This window comes from Passer domesticus, chromosome 1, assembly GCF_036417665.1.
Source record: "Passer domesticus isolate bPasDom1 chromosome 1, bPasDom1.hap1, whole genome shotgun sequence".
Taxonomy (NCBI): Eukaryota; Metazoa; Chordata; class Aves; order Passeriformes; family Passeridae; genus Passer; species Passer domesticus.
In genome coordinates this window covers 47423221-47439373 of record NC_087474.1, presented here as the reverse complement: position 1 = coordinate 47439373, position 16153 = coordinate 47423221, and the positions used below count along the sequence as shown (strand labels likewise).

Sequence of the window (16153 nt, the reverse complement as noted above, 5' to 3'; positions counted from 1 at the left end):
AGAGTGGCACGAGGTAAACTCAGGGGAGCAGGACATATCAGGAAGTCAAGGCATCAGGTCAAGACCTGGCAGCTTGCTCCCAGCTTCAGAGGTTCCTCCTCTCATATGGTTGAACATCCCTGTACAACGTGCCTCATCCCAAGAATTATAAATTTAACATGCCCAAAGCTCTGTGCATTTTGAACTGGTAGATTTTACTGTAAAAAAATCCAACCCACAACTTAATAAACAAAAAATATGTCATTACTAAAGTATAACTCTATGTCCATCAATTTAAATTCTCAATCAGGTATCAGGCAGCAGTGACTTCTAGTGTTCAGACCTCTAGGGTGGCTGGGGAAATCTGTGTTCAGGCTTTGATCTGTGGCTCACCTGATGAGCAGGTGAGGATCTGCACCTCTGTACTCTCCAAAATGTCACCTGGAAATAGTGGTGGGGCAGCATCAGTTAAAAAAAAAATAATCAGAAGGGTGCCAGCGCAGTTCCCAAGGTGGCAGGAGGCACTCAGGGAGGCTGGAGGCTGGGGAAGGGTGAGAAAAGAACTTCCCAGCTCATTCTTACAAACCAGCCTAGTGGTTTCTGTGTATTAGGCTCATGGTTTTTAACTTTAAAGATCTGGATGTCTCATGTAGAAAATGCCATTTTCTGATTTCCCCACAAAGGCTTAGAGGTAGCTGCAGAGGCACCAGTCCCATTTCGGGGATTTCCTCTTTTTAAGGTGACATCCTAAACCCTTCACTGCTTCAATACTGGCCCAGCTTGCTTAAAATTCTCCATTTCCCATAAACTTTGGCATAGATGAAGCTTTCTGGTGACAACTGTAAATGCATTTAGGGAGAAAGGGGCAAGACACTCATTATTTTTATCAGCCTCCCACAGCAGAAGTTGAAGTTCTATGGAAATTATGTAATTTAAAATATATTTTTTAAAGTTTTAAATCAAAACAATTTCTGGGTGGTATGTTCCTCTCAGCTGGAATAATAAAAAAATAGTGGTTGGGTCATAGCTAGATTAGTTGGAGGTGACAGTCTCTCTGTCTCTTTCCTTTCCTCTTTCTCTCTTTTATAGACCTGAACATTTTTATCCTCTCCTTTCTGGTTTTTTCCCCACTTTGGCATAAGTGCCTAATATAGTTATGTTTATACAGTCAGTATAACATCATGTTGTTACCAACATCTGCAGTTTTCTTTGAAATTTCTCCAGGCTGTGGGGTTTGTTCTCCCTCTCCAGTTATTAATCTTATGTTGAGACTAGGAACAACAGGCAAAAAGCATCAGCCAGCAGTGCTGTGGCCATAGCTGTGCTGGCCAAGGGGATGATACAGGTTCCCTTTGTGTCTGTGTAACAAGCAGATTCTCATTTCCATTCCTTAGGAAAAATGTGACTTTCCTGAAATGCACAGTAGTTACTAAACTGCTTTTGTAAGGAAACACAGACAAAAAGAGTTGGAATCAAATTCTGCCCTGTTCCCTGTGTCTTTCTCTGCCTCCAAATATTTCCATTCACCTATATTGAGGTGTTCTGTTTCCATTTAGGCTTTCTCCAAAAAAGATTTAAATTTACAAAAGTGATGCAGTGTGTCCTTTTAGTGGTATTTAAGGTCATATTATCAGAACAGTTTAAGATTCAATTTTCCATGACTGTTCTGGAAAACCTAGCCACTGGTTTAGATATTCAAATGGGAGCTGACCCAGTCACAGAGTATTTCTAGTGAGGTGTTATTAAACATGACCTGCTTCTCAAAACAATGCATCCTTCCAGACCTAGGTGCCTGGATACATTAGCTGATATCTGAAGAAAATTACTGGGCAGAACCTCATTTGTAAGTCTATTTAAGACCTACTCAGTATTCTGGCCTGAAATTTCTTCTTTTTTTTCCCCAGTGAAATACTGCTTCTTTTGTCAGTTTTGCCTTTTGTTTGTTTGAAAAAGGAATACCAGCCTGTACAGACTTGGAGATAGTTGATACATTAATGAATAGGACACAGAGGACGTTTGTTCTAATGCCTGTGTAGTTTTTTTTCTGTATGAATTTCATAACTACATAGACACTACTTCATTCACCAAAGAGGATATGTTAAGTGTTCATGGACACTATAAGTCAGCTAAACATGTCTACTAATTTCCATTCTAAACCCCCACTTTTAGAGTTTGCAATTTTTATAATTTAAACACCAGCATCTGGGCCAAAATAATATTAATGCAACCTCTGACAGTTTTACCCCTTATTCCCCTAAATGAGAGCCATCTCATACAAGTTTTGTCAAGAGACAAAGACAGTGAGCCCATAAGAAAAGTTATGAGGCCGTTAATCACTTTGTATTTTGAATAAGGCTAACATGGGACTCAAGACATGATGCTTTAAGACACACACTGACTGAGGAAAGTAAAAAATAAATGTTGAATAGAACTGCCCATTCATCAAACACTGTTTGCTCTCTTTGGTGAATTAAGTAGTGTGCCTTGAATAAAAATAGTGAAAATCACATCCCCAGAGAGGATCCAAAAAGCAACTGAGCAGAATTTTGTTCTGTCCTGCTCAGTATTTACCAACCAGCTTAAGTAACCTTAGTAAGAGTTTTTGGAGAAGAAGGTAGGAGGGATGATTACTTTTTGAAGGTAACAGCAAAGCTATCAAAGCTATTAGTTTACTCCTCCTTTGAATAAAAAACAGAGAAAAAAGTAGTTAGGTTACTCCAAGTAGAGCTTAATTGTCAAGCCTTTAGTTCCTGAATTTCTGATCCACCATGGACTGAAATTGTTCCAGGTGGGCTAAGATACAGCAGTGACTACTGTATGTGAGTATCAGTAGCTTCCGGCTTTGCTTTAAGGTTGGTACAGGGGAATATCTGCTGGTGGGAATAAACAGTAGGCTGCAATGAAGCCATCAGCTATTTAGGGGGACAGGAATCATCCTAGACAGCGATGGTCAGGCTTGCAGGTCATCAATGTGTGTTCAGCAGATGTCCCTGAGGAGAATGCATTAGCATCTGAGACTTCGCTAATTGGAACACCGCACCTTCCAGACAGTGCTGTAACCAGCTCAAATGTGAACTCTCTCCTTACTCTTCCCCTGCCCTGTGCTTCAATCCACAGAAAGATTAACCCAGTGGGAATAAGCATGCCACAGAGAGGCTTTCAACTTCAAACAAGACTGGTACCCTATGGCAACAAAGGAAAATTATCCTCAAGTACTCTGCCCTATTGTGGTGTTGTAGCTGTTGCTATTATTGTTACTATCTTTGTCATTGTCAATTTTTTTTTTTCATTTATTAATCATTAATAAGACATATTTTCTATTATTTAATGTTTCTTCAGACCAAATTCCTAACTTTCTTATGATTTCCAGGAGAATTTATTGGGAAATAATATTTCAACACATTGCTATATCCTGTGCCACTACTTTAGGCATAATGAAATAACTCTCTTATTCTGGTGCATGACTGTGGAACTCTCACTGTACTCACTTAGCTTTAAATAACATCCTTTGCAAGATCTGTGTTCTGCCTGCTTTTTCACTATTTTAAACTACCAGATGTCTCCTAAAACCTGCCCCATTCAGGCATCTGCAAGGTCAATAAGTGTGCATAAATGGGAGGCCAGAAATTGATGCAATGAGTCAAACCCTGGTCTCATTTACCTGTACTGGATACAATCTCTTATCTGTGATGTGAGCTGTGATTGTGCCTCATTTCTGAATCTCAGAAACTTTTGGGTCAGGTACATTGCCAGTATGTAGTTATCTGATTCCTGGCATGCACTAGTTTTGAAACAGCTTAGCCATAGTTCTCTGAGTGATTTAGTGTAATGGGGAAGAAAAACGGAAGAATTATTCTGTGGGGGAAAAAGATGTTTCTTGTAGAAATGCCATTTTCAGAGCTTGAGATATGGTGGTTAAGCATAAATACAGCATAAATTACTCTTCTCCAAGCTCTGTAGTTATTCCTCAGTGGGAGGTAGGGAGATGGAGGGAAGTTTTTTCCAAGCTAGCCCCACTGTAAACCAAGTAGTTCAAACTGAAAATGGGTTGAAGATTGGAGATTTTGGTAGTTACAGGAATTTCATTTTGATTTACAAAGTCTTCTTGTGGACTCAAGTGTGTGACCGAAATACTTTTCCTCTCTTTAAAGCCACTACTCAGCTACTCAGATATAAAAATATGGCACTCAGCACTGGAAATACAGCGTTGTTCTTTTGTAATTGTCTTACTCATTTTCACATGACCACAGACTTCTGTTCTGAAAGAGCTGGGGTTTGATTTTTGAAAGCAACTCAGATGCTTCACATTCATTTTGCACATCATATGGCCACACAATTGTTTTGACATAGTTATAACATGTAAGGACCAACATCCACCTTTTAAAGTTAACATTAAAATGGCTGGAAAAGCATAACATAGTCAGCAGGAAGGACGTGACACTGTCTGCCTCTTCACAGCTACATCTTAGGAGTAACTTGGTACAGACCAGCATGAGAGGAGAATTAGACCTGGTGTAAGCACTGACGTGTTGCATAGGCCAACTGTGGTGTAATTTTCCCTTTCTCATTCTGCCCTATAAATATAATGCAAAATTGTGAGGGAACCACTCTTTTTTCAGTGCCAGTTGTTGATCACCAGGAAGGGTGATTCAGCATTTCATCATCACTAATAAAAGCACAAAGCCACAGAAGTCAATATTGGTTTGGGCATGTGTAATTGAAAAGAAACTATAACTGAAAAAATCCTCACAGCACACTAATCCAAGTGCAACCATGCAGGAAAAAGAAACAAATAAACAGGCATGTGGTCTTCTAAGAAATCCTGTGTTTGCTAGGAAAAAAAGGCCCCAGAAAATAGGATAGAAAGGATGTCTGCACGCACTAAAAGGTGGCTAAAAGGGGCAACAAGTGGGGAGCAGACACTGACCCCACTCCCTTGAAGTCCCTGGGGCACACCCCACACTCAGCCCCATTCAGTCCCTATCACTCCAGCAGTCTCTATAGGAAGGTGGGGAATATCTTGTGTTTCCCTAGGAAACAGGATTTTTAGGATCCTGTGTCCTAAAGGAAGCACACAGGTGAAACATCTGAGCCTGGCTCACTGCAACAACCCATGGCGACCTCAGCCTGCCTTACCTGGCTTGCCAGTGGCCACTTCAGACACCTATTGCTCTGAAAGTGAACGACAAGGCTTGGGTTTTGGCACCAACTTGGTGAAACCTTCCCTGAAGTGGTTCTTTCTGAGGTCACACTTTACTGAATGAAACTGGCAGCATGTACATAACCAATGAGCTAAATGACAACTTTCAGATGCAGGATCCTTCTAACTAATATTTAGCATGTCTGACTAAAGAAGGCTGGTTAAAATGTCAAGAGTTTTTAGGGTTCTTTATAACCTTGTTTTGTACTGACTCTCACAGTAGATACAGTGAACAGATATGTTGTTTACTCAGTCTGTTTACACAGTCCTGTAGGGGATAAAAGAGTTGCTGCAACATCACTGCTTCTGCATAGTTTAGGAAGTGTTATGGTTGTATGAATAAAAGTGACTCTTCCTGCCTGGAAGCAAGCAGACTGGGGTTTGTCATTCAAGAGTAGCTCCTCACTGAAGCTAACACAGAACTACATTTGGCCTAGTGGGAGAATTCTGCTTCTTTAAAGCAAAATTTCTGCTGTAGCTCCGCTACCTGTGACATGTAACTTTTCCACTGACAAGAGAGGAGAGCGTGGTCAAACTTGTGGCATCCTCAGTGCCCCACTCAGGGACATGCAAGCAGCTCTTGCTGCACCCTCTGAGCACTGGCCCGGGGTGGTGAGAGCAGCAGTCCCTGGGAGCAATTGTCAGTATTGTTTTGAACATGTGTAATTGAAAGAAACTATAACTGAAAAAATCCTCACAGCACACTAATCCCGTGCAACCACACAGGAAAAAGAATCCATGCAAACAGGGATGTGTTTGCCTGTGGGTGGGAAATGGTAAAGGAGCTGGGTTAACCCTCTCACACATGCCTGGAGCTACCTCTCACCCGCAAAACCTGGGCCTCCGCTGAGGACCCAGCACCCCAGAGCTGCTCCAGAGCCTGGGTGCTCCTTCAGTGCCTCCCTCAGCCATGCACAGCCACGCCAAGACCTTTCAAAATAACAAAGGGGTTTTGCTTGGTGTTCATGAGGCAGAGACGCTGTTGGTCAGATTATCATACAGCAGAACATAATCCAGTATAAATCTGAAGTCAGCAACAGCCTGGGAAAGGGCCTGGGGGACAAATGCCTAAAACGGAGAGGCTGTAAAGAAAATGGGTGTACAAATGTGCATTTTTAAAAGCAGGTAAGGCAAAGAATGCTGTCAGTATTTGCTCTACTGCAACTGACCCCATCAGTTCTTTCAGGTCACTTGTTTAAATGGATGGAAACTATTGATTTTGTCTAATTCAATCTTTGCCATGCATTTCACAGGGACAAACGCTAAGCACGGACTGCGCTGTAAGGCGTGCAAGATGAGCATCCACCACAAGTGTGCAGACAGCATCGGGCAGCAGCGTTGCATGGGCAAGCTGGTAAGTGAGCAGCTCAGGGCAGCTTGTGCTGGAGCTACTTCTTTGTGTGCCTGAGCCCCAGGTGTGCATTTAGCTGCTGCATTAACAGAAGCCACACGAGATCGCTTTACTGAGGCTAGAAAAGTGAAGCCAGGTGGTGCCCTGTTGTCAATTTGGGCAATTGCTGCTGCACAAGGATGCAAACAAAACCTAAGCACAAATCTGGTCTGCTTTGTGGATGTGAAAATGTATTTACAGAATACAAATTTAGCTAGCTAACAAAATTAATTACCTTGATTTCAGCTGTGTTTGCTGTAGTGTAAACCTCTCAAAGAATGTTATAAATTAATCATAGTGTTTCAGTTGGGTTTAACAAATGAAAAATCCTTCAAAATATGTTTTATTGTTTTCTCCACTGTTAGGGCTTGAATAAAAAAATGTAATTCACCTTAAAGAGAAATCCAAGGAATATTTCACAGTAAGACACAACAGAGTTTGAAGCAATCTCTCAGCAGGAGAGGCTGGGAGGAGCCTGCCCCTGTTGGGACACTGAACTTTAGTGCCTGGGTTCCCTTCTGAGCAGCAAAATCTCGTGACTGGCAATGGCAGTACACTGTGTCTGAGACAATTCTAACCCGCCTTGCTGACTATTACGGGACTATGGTACCTTCTGGTTACTTTTGGAAAAAGAAATTGGGATATGAAAACTGAATAATACATAGATTCATGTTTCAGATGTTCTCAGATTTGTTGTGACTTGAAGACACTTGAGACAGCTGAGCTAAAACCAAAGAGTTTTACTGTGTTAAGTGATGGGAAAATGCAAGCACTGACTTCAAAAGTGCTACAAACCCCACCTTTCACTAGGAAGATCTTTTCTGTCCAAGAGTGTTCACTGAAAGTTATTGTTGTTTATATCCCCAAGTCATGTCTTCGTGTACCTAAACCATAATCATAGTTCTAGTATGAGGCATTCTGGTATAGGAAGTTGGTCTGTGAAGAGCTGAATGACAAGCCCTGGACAAAGCAAATATTATCTCATGTTAATTGATTCATGCATTTCATGATTCCAGCCTCAGCTCTTGTGGTTACTAGTTTACAAAAACAAAAAAAGAGAGACTAAATTACATCAGGAAGTTGTCAGCAAAGTCACAGGAGTTTTGTGAGCTCATGCTGATGCTCTGTCTGAATATAGCTTGGGGGCAGAGAAAGGCTGAAAAATATGGAATTTATTCTTCTAGGACTCCAAGATTATAAGTCATCTCACTCTTTTTCAGTCTTTTCTGCAACTCATTACCTGAAGAGCTAGTTGTCTATCAGGTTTTTATGTACACTGAACAGAGGATATGAAAAATATGCACACTTCTTCCTCACTTCTCACTGTGACTAGAAGTTCTCACGGCCTGCAGACATTAGAAATTAGAGGGACCATTTGTGAAATTCCAATGTCTTGAAAGCATTGAGTACTAAGAATTTGCCTGAATTTAGATACATTTTTAGAGTGGTATAGGCACCTTTATTTGCCATATTATGGTATTCTTTAATGATATAGCTTGAGTTTTATGGTGCATTTTTCTACAAGTGGACACTATGGGTATATCTGGTAACAGCTTAGAGTTTTGGACATTACAAAACAAAAAAAAATTTGGAGCTAGGGTGGGGAAGAATAGTCACATGTTTAACAAATACAATGCAAATTCAGACTCTATAAGAAGATAGGGAGAGGGAAACTTCCCACAACCTCTAATGATTCAGCACTTCAGCTGAAATTAATTAGTGTTGCTTTTGTGTACGACAAAAGAAAAAAGAGAGCTGAAAATGAGCCCCTTCTTCCACATAAATATAGGAAATTATTTTTTTCTAGGCAAAAAATCAAATAAACATCTGATCTCTAAACCTCACAGTGACTGAACAGCAGGAGGCAAATTTCCAGCCTCACCACAATGTTCCACCATTAACCAAAGAGCTGAGGCTATTTCTGCTTCATCAGTCAAGGCAAGCAATGCACTTCACTTGTTTTTGCTTTTTCTCCCTCCAGCCAAAGGGATTTCGACGGTACTACAGCTCACCGCTACTCATTCACGAACAGTTTGGCTGCATCAAAGAAGTGATGCCTATTGGTAGGTTTTGACTGCTTTTCCATTCAGTCTTCCCTTGGCAATGCTCTGCAAGAGCAGTGGCAGACTTCCAGCCATGGTCTTTATCCTCAGCAGCCATCCAGCTCCTTTTGGTGACTGGATGCTCTTCTGCCATCTCAGGAAAGCACCACTTCAAAGATACAGAGCTGGAAGAGGAGAGGGTGTGTTCTTTATGTGTTTCACTCAAAACCCTGTATGCATACCTCTTTAGCAATTACCCTGCTTATGACAACAACTACCTGAAATCAAGGTAGGAACTTGGGAATGAAGAAACACTGAAATATTGAGATGAGGGTCTGAGATGGGAAAAAAACAGATAAAAGACAGGGAGATCAAAACAGCAGAGGGCATTCAAAGCACTTGTCCAGCTTTTGAGGGATGCTGCTAGGTTCCTGTCCTTTTTCATCCATATTTATTACTTTCCTCATATTTTTCCTTATTGATCATATCTACACATTGTCTGAGTACTTGAAAGACTGTGGTATTCACATTCCCTCTGAACAAAGAGAAGCTGTGAGAGAAGCAGGGAAAAGAATTATCAAAACAATTCTTATCTCATTTTCTAGTCCTGTTGTTGTGAACATGTAGAATGTGTTAGAAGATTATTTACCTGAACAAATTTAGTAATTAAATTCTAGTAATAGTATTTTAATTCATTAACCAATTAAATCCACAAGTGTGTGTCCTATCAGGAGACAGTCAGAAGTTTCTCAGTAGTAGTTAAAAGTAAACATAATATAATACAATATAATATCTCTCTTTAATATAGTATAATGTAATATAATGTAGTTTTAATAAAGCGAGTGTTTAGCATTCCAAAGCCTTGGAGTCACATGCCAATCATTTCCTTCATCGGGGAGCCCGATTTTATTACAAAATACCACTTTTTCTTCACTGTAATACCAAATTTCTGAAAAGAAACATTATGAAACAGAGAAGTTAAGTTTATTCTGGAAAATATTTCTCCCCACCAATATTCTAACCAGGAAGAGGGGAAGTGCAAAAAAACCAAAGCTAAGACTAGGCAGTCAGTTTAAAACTACTTCTCTGATGACATTTGCATTCTTACTGTCAGCAGTTTAAAAAAATTAATTTCCAGGATTTCATGTAAGTTTCTCTTTCTCAAAAACACCCATCATTTTTATCAGAAGTAATAGAAACATTTTGAATAAACTCTGGCTAAAAAATGAGGTGTCCTTTGCTCCAATCAAAATCCAAAATCTGTTGTACTTTCTCAGTACTTTGGCTAAAATTTCCCTTTTTCTACATATTGCTATAAATGTACCATTTTCTACATGCCCACAGCCTTGTGTCACAAGGGAAGATGAAGTCTAAGAATGAAGGATGTAGAAGAGAGTTTGAACTGAATTTGCTAGTTCCCATTGAAGGCATCCATTTCTTTTCCATGGGAGATTATTTTTGTGGCTACCTATGAGGGAAAGCTACTGTTGAGAGCAATCCAAGAAGTCACTGGCAGAGGCAAACAGGGATTAGGACCTCCTGGTACTCTGTCTTCTTTACCACTACAGAGGTAGCACCAGTGATGATTAGGGAAGGAGAATGCCAGGTGAAGAGAGACAAGGCAAGGGCCGAGAATGGAAGAGCCAGGATGAGAGTAGGATGATCTTTCTGGGAGTAGAGAGGCAGCAGAAAATTGACAGCAATTCCATTAAGTTCAACACACACTTTCTATCAGGATAGTCTCTCAAACTGTTTCTAAGCATACAGCTCAACCTCTTGGTACAGGCAGGTGTTGCTCCAAGTGAAGCAGGAACATGACCAGAAATATCCTCAAGGTATTGACTGATACACGTTTTGCTCCTTCTGTTGCAGCCTGTGGAAATAAGGTTGACCCTGTGTATGAAACGCTCCGCTTTGGGACTTCCTTAGCCCAGAAAACCAAAAAGGGAAGTTCTGGAAGTGGATCTGACTCTCCCAACAGAAACTCTGTAAGTATCCCACTTCTTCTGTTTTCTTTCTGGATCAGCAACAGATACTCATTCACATGACATTGTGTCAGAGTTTGCAAAACTTGTATTTCAAATCATAAAAAACCCTAAAATTTTACTCTCAGCTTCCATATTGAGAACAGAAAACTTGTTATTTTTGCAAATTCAAGTTTTATGTATCTTTTAGATGACTCTTGAGAAAAAGAAAAAAATGCTAATTAAATTAGTAAACTGTTTTTATCAGATTGGAAAATGAAATATTAATCTTTTTATTTTACACATCCATATAAAAGTGTAACAGAAATATTAGACTGTCAGGCTGGAGCAGATGCATAGTACCTGTTGTTGATGGTGGCCATTCGCCCTTCTTACAAGTGATAAGAGTCCTCAGAACATAGATCATGGCCCCAGTGCAAGCCCAGACAAAATTAACACTGCTACTGCAGCAAAGCAAGGGACTGGGACCTCCACCTCTGTCCAGTGCAGAATCATGAGGGAGACATTACAGATCGGGGCTTCTCTCTCCAAACCCCAAACACAGACATGTGTGATCAGGTTGTGTGTCCAGACAGGGAGGTTTTAGCCTTCATGTTTGTCATTCATTCTCTCCAATCATAAAAGTCACTGTCTTAAGGATCATGGCAGAAGAAGTAGAGAAAAGGGAAGTGATAGTTCCTGTGGCCATGCCTTTGCTATATCCATACCTTGTTCAATAGTAAAAATTGCCATTTTCTTCCTTATCCTAGAATTGGGATCCATGAGATCAGGAGCTCCTTCATAGTGCTGAAAAAACATTTCCTACCTTCTCAGCCTCTCATAAAAGGGTGCTTACACCTATGTTTGAGGTTCTCTTCCATTCATGAGATCCTCCCCACGCCACCCCTCCCTCCATCAAAAAAAAATAATAACAAAAAAAAAATCACACCTGAATCCACTGGAGGTTAAGCTGATTGTTATCTCCAAAAATCAGGCCCACATTATCTAACAACCTCTTCCACACACGCCTCATAAGACAAATCACTGGGCACAGAAACATGATGAGAGTTGGTCTCCAGGTCTCAAAGCAAATATTTATATGCTTAATACCAAGTCATGCTAATATCTGTATATGTTTGTTACAACATTTCCCTGGAATTTAAATGCATGCTCATTCGCATGGCTGGCCTGTAATCTCAGGTGTTATAGGGGGACTCTAAACAGGCATCAATTCATGTCAGATGAGAAAGAAGACAAACTCATTTAAGCAAGAACTGCATGAAATCTGCAAGGGATTTTTAAGGGGCACATCCTCTATCCACCCCCATTTGTTCCTTAAAAGGAATTTGCTAATTCCCTTTATTTTTTAAACCCAAAGTGACTCTGCCTTCTGTCGCGTTATTACATTTCTTTCTTTCAATTATTTAATTTCCTTTGAAACAAAATTTCTACAAATGTAATTATTGCTTTCTAAATCAATAAAGTTTATGTTGAATTATAAATGAAAACTCAAGCGTAGAAATCATTAATGCTGTGTCAGCTTACTCTAGGGAGCTGATCATAACTAGGTGGGGTGTGGGCGTAGAATTAGGAACGCAAGTTCATTACAGGAATTTCTCCAGGGTATTGGAGCTGAGAGAGAATAGAACATGTGTCAGCATACAGGAAATAGAACACATTAGAGAATTGGATAAACCAACCTGAGAAACCATAAGTTCTGCCAGCACAAACTTGTGGATTGAGACAAGGATAAAAAACAGGGTAAACACAACCCTGAACAAAATGATAGAGCTCAGGATCTTTAAAGCTGATGTGTGACCTGGGAATAGCTACTGACCAGTGGCTGCAACAGGGATGTGGCACAGAACCCTTAGAAACATGTGTAGTTAACAACTCAGAGGGACTACTACCTTTCCCCAGTAGTCCTCGCTTCTGGGCTGCTCTGCTGCTCTCCAAGCAGAAGCAACAATGCAGCTGTGAGGCTGTGCCGAGTTGCAGCCCTGGGAGATGGAATGTGCTTCAAGGTTCTGCCATGTCACACCAGGGACATGGGGACACCTGGGATACTACTTCACCTTGCAGGTGGTGTCCAAGGTGTCCAAGGCCTCACTCTGGGTCAGCACAGCAGAGGTGCTCCTGCTGAAGGTGATGAAAAGCAAAGGTGACTGGCTTAGGAGCTGTACTTTTCCCCTACAGCCATGAAGCTTCCATACTGCATGCAGTTCATGTAGACAGCCTCTACCCTCTGCAGAGACAAGCACCTTCCTCTAAACTAGCCGAAGTATTTTTAACATGACTGAGCTGTGTGGACGTACTCACTGATTTTTCCGCCCGGATTCTGCATTTCCCATAAAAGAAAGTGGCCATATGCTCCAGATTTACTACCTACTGCTTGCTTCAAAACTGTGCTTCTGCAACCCACATTTATACAAAAAGGCACTTGAGGTGATGCAAATGTGAATCTAGTTCTTGTTAGTTTTTTGTGGATCAGGTCCTGTCAAAAGAAGCTTTGCATCTCTGTCATTTCTATTAGACCATTTGTCATGTAGTCATTCAGAGAAAAATCATTAAGGGTAAATGAGGTTGCCTCAGAAGGTTTTGGATGAGGTAAATACTGAAGAGACAGTCACTACACATATGCACTAGAACTTAACAAAATAATATTAATTGCTAATCAGCAATAATTAAGCTAATGTGTGAAAACTGGGGACCATGTTATAGCAATGAGCTGAAAAATAGCTGGGACAGGATTTCAACAAAGCTAGTCTTTCCATCCTGCAACCAGAATCCATAGATATGCTCTACACTGGATCTTGCTGTGTACTTGCTGTGCACTTGCTATTGCAGTGCCTTCTCGTCCTTGGGTGACCTATTTGGGCAAGATGCAAGACAAACATGACCTGGAGCAAAAGGCTGAGTCTAAAAACAACGGGCAACAGAGCAGCAAACTAAAGTATATATTCATAAAACAGCAAGGGAAACAAGAAAGCCAAAAGACACCTGTGGCACAAATCTACTTTCAACCCCTTTGTTCATTGGTTTCCTTCATGGAGAAATAGCTAGGAAAGTACTAGATAGGAGAAATAAAATTGTGAAAGCACTTTCTAAAAAAAGATTTGCTGTCAACACTAGTAAAAGGGGAAAAAAAACAACATGTAAAATCTATAAAACAAGTCAGATTCTGCTCCCTAAACAAAAACAGAAATGTTCCTGTGATGCAGGCACAGGACTGCAAAGCAATAGAGCAAACTGTGTGTACAGTACAATTGTAAAGTGCCTTACAATAACACTAAATCCTTCTTGTGACTTAAAATTTGTAAGCTAGAAAAAAATAAATCTTGGGAACAATTATTTGGAATAAATTTACATTTATTCAGATTAGAGAAAACACGTAACTCAAGTTCAATCTTTGGGTTTTTTCTGGTTATCAAAGATGTAGAGAGTTCAACGACTGAAGTTTTGTTAAGGTCACACTCGCACAGTGTTGTTTGGAGCAGCTCCTTGTTCCTGTTGGGCTATACAAGGAGAAGCTGACTACCCAACCAAGGAATCTCTATGCAGAGTATACTTCTGAGGCTTGAGATTATGTCATCCCACGTTTTCCTATACCCTGGAACACTGGGTCCCTAATCATGACTGACATTAATATGGTGCAAAAAAGAAATCATAGTAATTCTAAAAGCAACACTTAGGTTTCAATTTCCCTAACTATACTGGCCAGATGACTGTTTAAAAAGAAAGTGAGGGCAGATAGTTAAAGACTGACTTCATCCACTTCACTGAACTCTAACTCTTTTTTTACAGCATTTTTACAAAATTAAAATGACCCTTACATTACAGTTATTTTACTGAGTAATGTATTCGGGACTGATATATTAAAATTCAGTAGTTTCAACTAATGTTCAGTCTCCCTAGATGATAGCTATTTAGTATACCTGCAGAATCTGCAAATGCCCTCATGCCCTTTCTGTTTTGTTCAGAGAAGCACATTGCTCAATATAATCCTTTGTTCCTTAACTTTCATTTTATTTTATACTGCAGAAACCTTTTGTGCTCCAGACTCCAAACTTGGTCTGGAATTTTTTTCCTGGGCTTCCACTGCTCTCTGTGCAGTAGGTATGTGTTGTGCATCATCAGATCCAATGTTTCTTTCCATCCTGCTAGGCTGACTCTGCTCTGCTCTCTCACCACTCAAGTATTGCATTTCCCAAAGGTCCTTGCTGTGGTTTTATTTCACTTCGTTAGTCCGTTTTTCTGATTTATCCTGTCTCATTTGCTGTTTCTGTCCCTGCAGACAGCTGACTTGGTAGAAGTCCCAGAGGAAGGCAATAGCTCTGCAGGCACCCTTGACATGAGCAGAAAGCGCAGCAACAGCGGTGAGTGCCCCCAGGCCAGGACACACCCTCAGGTGAAAAAGCCCATGTACAGCCTGTTTCAGAGGGGAAGGGGTTATGGCATGTCCAGGTTTTACCAGTGTTCTGGTTTCCAAAGCAGAAGGTGAGTTGGTGCAAAAATTTGGGGAATGCTTTTTGACATTCAGATTAAATTGAAGATACTACTTTCCTTAATGCAGTGTGTCCAAAAGTGCAGCTGGATGAGGTTCAGGTCCATTCCCTATCTCCTATCTTTACTTCATGATCATGACTTTAGACAACATGCTTCACTTCCACATTGGCAAAGTGGAACCAAAAAAATACTTTGTTTTCCCTATATTTGATTTTTTCCACATGATTTTGTATATAATAATCTCTTTGGGACAGAAAATGAATCATAAAATATCTTTGTGTAAAATACACAACACAGTGAATTTTGATAATAATTGCATCTTCTCAGTACAGCTGTAGTATGTACCCAGTAATATTAACGGCCCAATTCCTTTGTTTGATTTGCAGTACAAAAGTAGTGTTTTTTACAGCATTGGTTTGATGAGATTTGAAAACCATCATAGCATCAAGAGTTTAGTAATGAAATCTCAGCCACCAAGAGTTGGTGTTTGTGACCCTGTTCTTGAATTCAGTCATGGCAGTGGAAGTCACACACAAAAGGAGTTATTGCTCATCACAAATTCAGGCCCAAACCATCATGGCAACTTCTCTAGCAGCACCTGAAATCTGTTTGCTGAATCTCACAAGATGTACAGAACATGAGCATAACTTTTTTCCTTTGTGGTATCCCCCAGTACTCCTTACATACTGCTACTAATTCATGTAGGTGAAAGGCCAGCTTTAGCTGTCTGTTTCTATATTTTGTCCCCTCCTTATTCCTTTCCTCCCCTCTTGGTCCTATCACCTCTCCTCACCATGTTCTGTCATTTCCTTCCTCTCATTGTGTGAATATCTCATCCGTATTATCTGATTTCTCCTTAAAATTTTGTTAAGTTTTCTGTCTTGCAAGTTCAAGTTGACCTGACCTGGTTAAAGATAGAGAATTCAGTCTGCACCACATTGTTTAATCCTGCCCATCTGAGATTGAATTGACCCTGTTTGAATGTTCAGATAACTTTTTATTTCTTTGCAAGTCAATAGTTTCATTTCTAAAACCCAAAGAAACATTTTTTCTCTGAGATCTGTATTCACTG

At 40.3% G+C, this 16153-nt stretch overlaps 1 protein-coding gene across 1 annotated transcript in view; it reads left to right on the top strand.

The window, feature by feature from the left end:
• Positions 1-16153, top strand: part of STAC (SH3 and cysteine rich domain) — a 73978-nt gene that overhangs the window by 38430 nt on the left and 19395 nt on the right. The window contains exons 4-7 of the mRNA XM_064418778.1: positions 6433-6533; positions 8551-8632; positions 10484-10599; positions 14870-14951. Coding sequence (XP_064274848.1) covers positions 6433-6533; positions 8551-8632; positions 10484-10599; positions 14870-14951 — 381 coding nt within the window. The remainder of the gene's footprint in view (positions 1-6432; positions 6534-8550; positions 8633-10483; positions 10600-14869; positions 14952-16153) is intronic.